The sequence below is a fragment of the Solanum dulcamara genome, chromosome 9 (genome assembly GCF_947179165.1).
Source record: "Solanum dulcamara chromosome 9, daSolDulc1.2, whole genome shotgun sequence".
Taxonomy (NCBI): domain Eukaryota; kingdom Viridiplantae; phylum Streptophyta; class Magnoliopsida; order Solanales; family Solanaceae; genus Solanum; species Solanum dulcamara.
Genome location: NC_077245.1, coordinates 15789891 through 15799561, shown reverse-complemented (window position 1 = coordinate 15799561; position 9671 = coordinate 15789891). Strand labels below are relative to the sequence as shown.

Genomic DNA, 9671 nt, shown 5'->3' with positions numbered 1-9671 from the left:
AACAAGTTTGACGACAAATAGGCAATCTGTTGCGGTAGATCCCTCCAGAAGTGGCATCTCTAGACTGTGTCTTGACATTACTCCCATCAGTGTTCAGATTTATTTTCTCTGCACAAGGAAGAACCAAGCAATTAGTTTAACTTGTTTAGAAGTAGGAGTTGGTCTTGGAACTAGTTCAACTTTAAATTAAAAATATGTTTTAATTTTTTAAATTTTATGATTTTAAACTTGTCACATCAAGGGACCACCCCGACAATTTAGTAGCCGCTAGCCATAGTACTCTCTCTAATTTTCTTTATTTTATTTTTAACGAAATATCATTTTTATGGTTTTTTGCGTAACATTAATGATGTGTTGTTATTTAACAAACTAAATTAGTTAGTTATGTGATTAACTAGCATGCATTTTCTTCACTTTGTGCTGTTTGTTAATCCGAAATGCAACCAAAACTGGTGAAACAATCAGTTGGACAACAATAGTGGCATTAAGTAATCGAATTAGCATGAATTTCAATAAAATTCAATTTATAGCTAAATATCAAGGGACAAGATCCGCAAATCATTATTAATTGCTAATTAATAACGGCAGAAAATAGTCCCAGGATCTCTTAGACTGACATCTATTAACAACCATCCAGATTCGTGTTCTCGTTATATCTAAGAATCATTGACGACAAGTAGGTAGTATGTTGAGTCATTGTTTTATGCTCCACAATTTTGTAGTGAGATTTGAAGTAGATTTTACATTACCTGACTATCCCAAAATCATTTTTCCTGCCCAAGCAATTAGTTTGACTTGTTTTCGAAATAAAAGATCAATAGATAAACATTTTTATTTAATCTAATTTCTACTCCATTCTTTCCAAAAAAGTGACAGAAAAGCAGGTCAAAGCCAGGCAAGGGCGATGGACATGTATTATTTATAACATCATATCTCAACGGAAGTAGCTTATCTGCATAATTAATCTTAAATACATAGATGGGGCTGCTTCAATTTTTAGCACACCATGTACCTATTTTCATCAAAAGAGTCGCCTACAGATGGTCATTCCATCACCTAACGGAACTTGAGAAATTTGAATTCGGGTATCTGCAGCAAGGAATCTGTTGAACTCAAGGAAATAACTCCTATCTTGTCTCATCAACTCGTGAACACTTTCCTCTGGCATCACAATTGATCCATACCAGAGTGTGTTATCATACACTATCAAACCCCCAATTTTCACCAGCTGCATTAGTCTCTCGTGATACTTTCCGTAATTAGTTTTATCCGCATCCACAAATGCAAAATCAAAACTATCTCTACTTTTATCATCTTCCAAGAGTTTGTCAAGAACAGGTAAAGCCGGAGAGTTTTTGAAATCGATCTTATGCTCAACCCCAGCTTTTCGGATGACTGGCAGGCCCATTTCATAAGTCTGTTGATTCGGGTCAATTGCTAGGATCTTGCCATCATCAGGAATTGTAAGAGCAGTGAGAAGAAGAGAATATCCGGTGAAGACTCCGAGTTCAATTGTGTTTTTGGCATTTAACAAATTCAACAGCATGGCTATCAGTTGACCTGAATCAGGTGTTGCACCCATAAAAAATTCTGGGTGATTTTCTGTTATTGCCCTGATCTCTTTGAGAGCCGCTGCTTCTCGTGGGTAAACACTAGTCTCCAAAACATACTGGCGATGTTTGGATAGATAATTAGTAAATTGAACAAAAGAGGGGGAGAAGAATTTGAAACTAGAATAAAAAGGACCTCATATAATTCTTGACTCTGCAATAACCCTTTATTGTCCCATGGTGAACCTTCAACCTGTAAACATAATCAAACAAGAAAAAAATCAACGAAAAGAACAAACATTGAAATACACAAAAGTGGATCTAGAGATGGTGTATAGCCTTTATCCGAAAGGTTATTTCTGATAGAGATTCGACTCAAATAAAACACATACAAATCAATAAAGAACACTATATCATGATAAAGGAATTAGAAGCACCATACAAATATACAAAATTACAGATATGAAATTGGGGATTCAGAAATAGACCTCATGAGAAGCCTTAGAATGCAGATTCATCCTCCGACCTGAAAATGCTAGCTGCTTTTTGGGTTGCATAATCCTATGCAATGATGGCCTTTCATAAACCGCCTTTAGAGCAGCAAAGTTAGGAGCTGCAAGTCCACCCGCCATGTTGAAGTGAAGTCTGCTAGGTCAATCCAATCGTCTCAATCAGTTAAAGAAAGATACTCCCGTAGGTAGCACTAAGGGGTTGTGTGGGGATTAGTTACGATGGAATTAATTATGTTGCAAGTAGTTTTTATTGTTCGTTTGATTTCTCATATTTAAAGTTATATTCATTGCATAAATTTAAGAATAAATTATTTGTTTATAAAAATACCTTTTATCTTATTTAATTTTTTTTCATTTACTTAGCAAGATTTTAGTTATTCATTCTTAAAAATAATTTTTTTATCTTATTTAACTAAAATATTTTTGTGTATGCATTTCCATGATTGTGCCGTGTGTTTTTAAAATTAAATTTTCATCTTATTTAATTTAAAAATAAAACTTCCATCTTATTTAGCTTTAAATAAAATTTTTATTTTATTTAACTTAAAAATAAAACTTTCATTTTAAGTTTAGTAAAGTAAAATAAATTTTATTATTAAAATTATCTACATTTTAAAGTTATTTACATTTTAATTGATATATAAAATATAAATTTTTAAGTAAGTAATAAACTGTTTAATTAAAATATGTAATTTAGTAGTGAAGTGAATATTTTAAAAGAAATCAAAATATAAATAAACATAAGAATTAGAAAAATAAATTCAACTTATAATATATTTATTAACAAAAATTTTATTTATAAAATGTAATTTTTTAATAGAAAAATATATTATAATAAAAACAACAATTAAATAAGCTTGTGAATGTTATTATAAATGTTGTTAAAAATTATGTTAATATACATTGATGTAAAAAGTGGTGTATAAAAGAGAGTTTAAGGGGGTATTTTAGTTATTTATTATACCTTATTTCAGGATAAATTATTCTAAGATTACTATTCCATCTCCGGGAAGGAATAATTTATCCCCATATTAATTATTAATCTTGGGATACGTTATTCCATTCTTTGCAACCAAACAAGGATTTAAAAGGCACTTAAAAATTACTCTGGGATTAACTCTTTTTATCCATCACACCAAATGATTCCTAAAAAAATATTTTTGACTAATAAGTTTAAAAATATAATGAATTCACTAAGCTTTTAAATGTTGGATTCGCCTCATCGCATCTGCGGACATACATTATTTACTATTTGCCCCCAAGTTTTGACATATGTTCACAAATTACAATACTACTTATAGTTAACAGAAACACAGAGTTGAGGGGGAAAATCTATTATGTAAAAGCACTTTTGAGAAAAATACACTGTTAAAAGCACTTTCTAAAAAATTATTCAAACACTAATTACTGTTCAGAAATGCTTTTTAAAATTTAAAATGAATAACTAAAGCTTTCAAAGAAAAATGTAAAAAAAAAATAAATAAGATGGAGGGTATTTTTATAACACAAATAATTTATTCTTAGAAATTATGCAATAAATATAATTTTGAATATGACAAACCAAATTATAAAAATTAATCCCTGCATAACTAATTTCAACATAACTAATCTCAGCATAACTAATCTCAACATAACTTATCGCGGCATAACTTATTCCAACATAACTAATCTCATCATAACTTATATCCAAACCAAACGACCCCTTAGTGGTAACCCCTTCATTGACTTTTACTTATTTACTTTAAATTTTGCACGGCCCTTTCATATTATGTTCTATAACATTTTACTATAACAATAAAAAAAATCAGACAAACGACTTTATTATAAAAATGTTTGATTATCTTAGCGTCTACTTTGTTTCATGAGTTCCCAAATAAAGCATTGTGATTTATAATACTTCAAGTTAGATTCAATGTGTTCAATGGAGAATGGGTTCAATCTCAAGTTGTTTTTCTGTAACAACTTCACAACGCTATGACAAGTTGCACCACATTTTAGTAGGTTTCACTTGTAAAAAAAGAAAATTAAAAAGAAATTAAAAAATAGACATACTTTGAGATAAGTTTGGTTTCGATTATATTTCTAACAAGTGATTGAATGCACAAAAAAAAATTACAAAGAAAGAGATGAAGGATAAGCGTATACACAATATCCTTTCCTATAAGCTGGAAGCTCCTTAACTAAAGATAAATTACATTTTTCATATCTTCTTCTCATGGAAGAAAAATTTTGATTTATCTAGTTGAATCTTATACTTTATTATTATTTCATATCACTTGATTATCAATATCATTTATATATTATTCTATAATTTTAAAATGTCAAGAATCACTATTAAACAGCATTTACTATTTCATTCGATTCAGATTATATACTGTTTTTAGCTTTTATATTTAGTCCACAATTATTATTATTTACATAATTAAGAAGATATTAATCATTATTTCTTTCAAATTTACTCTTAATTAGATATTATTAATTTTTTTAATTAAGTAAATTTCTGCATAATCAAAAGATTATATTAAATTGATATTATTTAGTTAAAAAGATTATATTTTAGGAATTAATAATAATTTCTTAAAGAGTATAGTCGCTAAAACCATATAACGTGGACATGAGTCAGTAGTTAGTAACAAGATGAGGGGTCTCGAGTTCAAGCCCTGTGAATGAAAAAAATCTTGTTGGGAGTACCACCTTCGAATGAGCCCTGTAATGCGCGATCCAAATTTAGTCGGAATTGCTCGGACTCCGAACACCAGACGGGAAACAAAAAAAAGATAATTTATTTAATTTAAGAAACAAAAAAAACCGAAACGAAGCTCCCCAAAGATCAATTAAAAATATTACTGTATTTTCTTTTTAAAAAATCAGATAAGGCATAAATATCTCCCTATATCTGAAATTCCAACAACATACTTTTAACTTAATAAAATTTGGCTGCAGTCAATGGTAACACAAGATGATATGCCACTGATATTCATGAATTCATTTGAATTCTATCATTGTTCCGATATATTGATATTATTGTTTTGATATTTCGTGTTTCATGTCAATGCTCATATACTTTTATATATCACACAAAAATAAGGAGCAGACCAGCTTTCATTTCAGAATGTTTTCTTTTTCTTTTGAATAGAAAAATAAGGTTAAACATTCTCTATATGAATCACTGAAAACAATCCCCATCCCCTACTGGGTTTTTATTTCTTATAAATGTTGTTATGTTATTAATGGTGTGGAATCATGATCATGAATGAAGCATATCCAAAATAATTAATTAATTAGTAAATGAATTCAATTCAATTAAATTTAAGTTAAAGAATATTTTTAGATCAAAAGATAAAATGAGAGGTTTGAATTAAAAATAAAAGTAAAGAGTATTTATAGATCAAAAGGTGAAAAGGGGATATTTTTGAGTCATTTTTAATAGGTTAAAAGATATTCTTGGTCTTTTTTCCCAATTATAAATTTGTCTTACAATAATTCCCAATTGCTTGTTTACTTCTGCTTAATAACTTTCCAAACAAATTCCTAAAGAATAGTACATTGGTTCATATTAAGTAAATTATTGGGGGTATAGAACACTCCTTAACAAAAATATTTAAGAATATAAATAAAATGCTACTTATTACTTTTGATTATTCTCAATCTATCCTCCTAAAAATGTAAAGTAGTTAAGATACTCATTAAATGAATTATTCAAAGTTCAAAAAAATTATTGGGACTTTTTTCCATATTTACCTTTATTTGATAATGTTCTTAACTACTTTATGTTTTTTAATTGAATAACTTGAAAATAATCAAAAAAGTAATAATGGAAGTAGCCTTCGATTTATGTCTTTAAATATTTTTCTTAAGGGGTTTATCAAACCTCAATAATTCACTTAATAAGGACTAAAGAGAGTGTATTTACTTTACTTAGGTTGTTTGTAACTTTCAAAAATAATTATTATTAAAGATAAAATTAAAAAAATAATTAATTTTGTCATAAATTGACATGGTTCTCGTCCATATTAAGTGAATTATCATGTCACACCCCTGGAAAAAAATATTCAAAGACCTAAATAAAGTACTACTTTTTATTATTGCCCTTTTGATTATTCTTAAACTATATATCTTCGTAAAAATATAATATAGTTAAATTCAAGTAAGGCTCTTAAATCTTTCCTTAATATTTCTCAACTTTATTTATTATTCTCTAAGTCAAATATTAAGACCTTAGAGCACGTTAGTAATTAATGCAATTAAATAAGGTTATTTGTAAATGGATGTTGGGCTCTCAAAGAATTGACCTATCGATTATGGAAAATAATAAGACACTTGTAAAATACTCCTAATAGGCAACTCATATAAGATTTGCGACTGAAAAATTAAAAATAGAAGCTCAAATTTCTGAATTTTTTTTAACGATATCCTCCTATTCCAGACTCCTAAGTCCTATATACAAAGTTTAGAGGCCGTTTGATAGAGTGTATTAAAATAATGTTATATAGAATGTATTAGTATTGCTTGCATTAGTAATGTTTGTATTAGTTATGCTTGCATTAATTATACATAGAATAATTCTTATGCATTATTTGGTTTAGCGTATTAAAAAATAACATGTATTGCATAAAAATATTTATTTACAAAAATATCCTCAACAATTATGATGGAAAAGATATAAAAAGGAGTTTTGAGGGGTAATTGGATTTTTAACCATAATAATGCAAGCATTAAATCTCTTGCATTACTAATACCTAGAAATCCATAATATTAGTAATGCAAGTCTTAATAGACAATAGAGTATATTAATAATGCAACCATTAGTTATACATGCCAAAAAAAAGTGTACCAAACAAGGTACTATTAATACACCTAATTAATACATTAATTAATTAATACATATATTATTTTTGCTAACACACTCTACCGATTGACTCGTTAAAAGTAGAAGCCAAACAAGTGAAAGGACGACCAAAGATTGTGTTGGATGGTCAGAGGTAAGTGTACTTTAATTCTTGATTAAAATTTCCTATTCAAATTTCAGGAATAAAATTATCTTCAACAAAAAATGTTTTAAATTTGAGTTAATCAAAGTTCAAAATAAATATCAGATACTAGATGTGAAACAATAACAATAATATATCCAATGTAATTTTACAAGTGAGATTTAAGGAGTAGAGTATATTCAGATCCACGTTATGAGATTTCACTAAATTATTATTGTTGTTATTGTTTGATATGTTGTACTTAAGACAAGAATCTTTCAAAAATATTTCATAGCATTCAGAGAAAGTAACATAAACATCAACGAAATAATTGGATAACCAATAAAGAAACACTTGGCTAAGGTTTTTACTTGCACGTTACAAAAGGTAGAAAAAGAAAGTGAAAGAAACCATCATTGTGTTGCGTCATATAACCGTTGTATATTATAACGGATCCATATGTTATACCGGGCTACATAATTCAAATTTTTGGTGAAAGAAAGCAAAAGGTTCCACCTTTGCACTTTTTTCCCTCCTCCCCAAAATTGAACTATTCTTTCCACATTGTATATAATATACAATAATTATTAGTATAAAAGACTTCTCAACGTTTACCATTCAAACATTTTCCCATCTAACACTTGTTAATTTTCTCAATTCCTCTCCCCTTTTCCCCACTATGGGTTCTTGCATTAGTAAATGCAATCCCCAAAAAAATCCCCAAGAAGATGATGATCACCATCATGAATGTGTTAAAGACAAACTTGTGATTTCACAAGCCCCCATATCTCCAAGAATTCCTCTTCCTTCTTCTACTATCCAACCTCGAAAACTCGTCTCTTCTTCTCCTTCTTCGTCCTCTTCTTCTTGTTCAGTGTCTCTTTCATCATTTTCCTCTACTGCAACCAATGTTACATTATCTTCATCTTTGTCATCGTCGTCGTCCTCCTCTTCATCCTCTTATTTCAAGGATCGTTCTTTCTCGAACGATTTCTTGTTGTCTTGTGCACAAGAACATGACCATATACTTGACATCAAGAAAAACAAAGTTAGTAATCAAAATACATCAACCATGTTTACAAGTGGCAAGAAATACTTGCAATCACCATCATCATCCACTATGTCCAAACAACCAAGTCCTCGAAGAGAGTGCAATTCAACAACGACCCCTAAGAAAAGGCCACGTGCCAATTCGCCAATCATGGTTCGACAAAAGAGTTTTAGAAAAGAACTTGATCAACAACTCATGATCAAGGGAGGAAACATTGGTAATAATAATCATACTTCAAGTATTACCTCTACATATCATTTTCCTAGTAATACTAGAACAACCCTAAAATCGCCATCTCCAAGTCGAAGATTTCCTTCGAATTCAAATGGTGATCACATGAAGGAGAGCTCATTTAGAAATTCAAAAGGGAATAATGGAAGTGTTGTTTCAAGATCATCATCTCTAAGAAGAGAGAATCATTTCACTCCAAAAAATGAAGGAAAAATGAGAAATCATGTTCTTCCGATTTCTCCAAAGATTGATGAAATGGAAATTGGAGAAGTGAAGTCAAATGATCAAAAGTTGGACTCATTCCTCATGGAGGACATTAATAATCCTCTTATTGCCTTGGATTGTTTCATTTTTCTCTAGAGATGTACATGTTTTTTCCAAATCTCTTTTTTGTTTACATTTTTTTTTGTTTTTTGCTTTACTTAATTCTATGGGTCTCAAGAGGAGTTGAGCCAAGAATTTAATGGTGAAAGTATATCACTTTCTACCATACTTTTCTTGTTTGGAACGACAAGCATGTTCATAACGTGTGTTTTTTTTTTTCATATTTATAATTCATTTCTTCTTTTTTCAGAGTTTATAAATATTATTGTATATTCCTTTGGAAACTATCATTTCGACAGGAAACAAAAGGAAAGATTTATTGTGTTTGTTTGAATTATTTGATTGAAATTGGTATTACTTGTTTTGGCTAAGTCATGTTAACTACTACTTTCATAAAGAAAAATGAATGTGACTTATGCATGTAGTACATTGTTGCTTTTTTGATTATTTTTTTTGTCTTTTAATTATTTTCTTATTGTTGAATTTCTTAAAATATTGCACGTTCACCTATTGACAGCTTGGGTTGCTTGGTTTTGGAATTCACCAAAAATATTTAAAATTTCTTGCCGAATGTCATTTGTCAACTACATCATTTTGACATTTGATAGAAACAACGGCCTTTGATTTTTATTAAAAGCACAAATTTGGCCATTTCCTGTTTCCCATTCCTTTTTTTTGTAAATAATTAGTACAAAGAAACTGGAATTTCGATATTAACAATACATACATATGCATAAGGTTATTTGGTTCTTCTTATTTATTATTTTTACAGTTTATAATCGATAATTTCACTAAATATGACATCAATGTCTTTTTTACTTTGAAGACAATGAGGACACTCCGTGTTAAAGCTCTCTCTAAAAGTGAAATTAGATATTGTTATAAAATAAACTAAACTTAGCAAAATAAGAAGGAGAAAGTGAGATAAAGAGAGAATTGATAGATATTGCAGTATCTATGTACTTATTTCAATTGCCAAACTTTGGCAATTTATAGTCAAAACAAGATTAAAATTAGTGGGCAACGTGTCCAC

The 9671-nt window shown here is 29.2% G+C and overlaps 2 protein-coding genes across 2 annotated transcripts; one reads left to right on the top strand and one right to left on the bottom strand.

Moving 5' to 3' along the window:
• Nucleotides 1-903: 903 nt before the first annotated feature.
• LOC129902636 (probable caffeoyl-CoA O-methyltransferase At4g26220) lies at nucleotides 904-2250 on the bottom strand. Its single transcript, XM_055977974.1, has 3 exons — nucleotides 2039-2250; nucleotides 1747-1803; nucleotides 904-1669 (listed from the first exon to the last, which is right to left on the bottom strand). Exons 1-3 carry the CDS (start codon nucleotides 2180-2182, stop codon nucleotides 1022-1024), a joined length of 849 nt encoding a protein of 282 aa, XP_055833949.1. The 5' UTR covers nucleotides 2183-2250; the 3' UTR covers nucleotides 904-1021.
• A 5407-nt stretch (nucleotides 2251-7657) lies between these two features.
• LOC129903475 (uncharacterized) lies at nucleotides 7658-8851 on the top strand. Its single transcript, XM_055979039.1, has one exon. It carries the CDS (start codon nucleotides 7712-7714, stop codon nucleotides 8672-8674), a length of 963 nt encoding a protein of 320 aa, XP_055835014.1. The 5' UTR covers nucleotides 7658-7711; the 3' UTR covers nucleotides 8675-8851.
• Nucleotides 8852-9671: the final 820 nt, after the last annotated feature.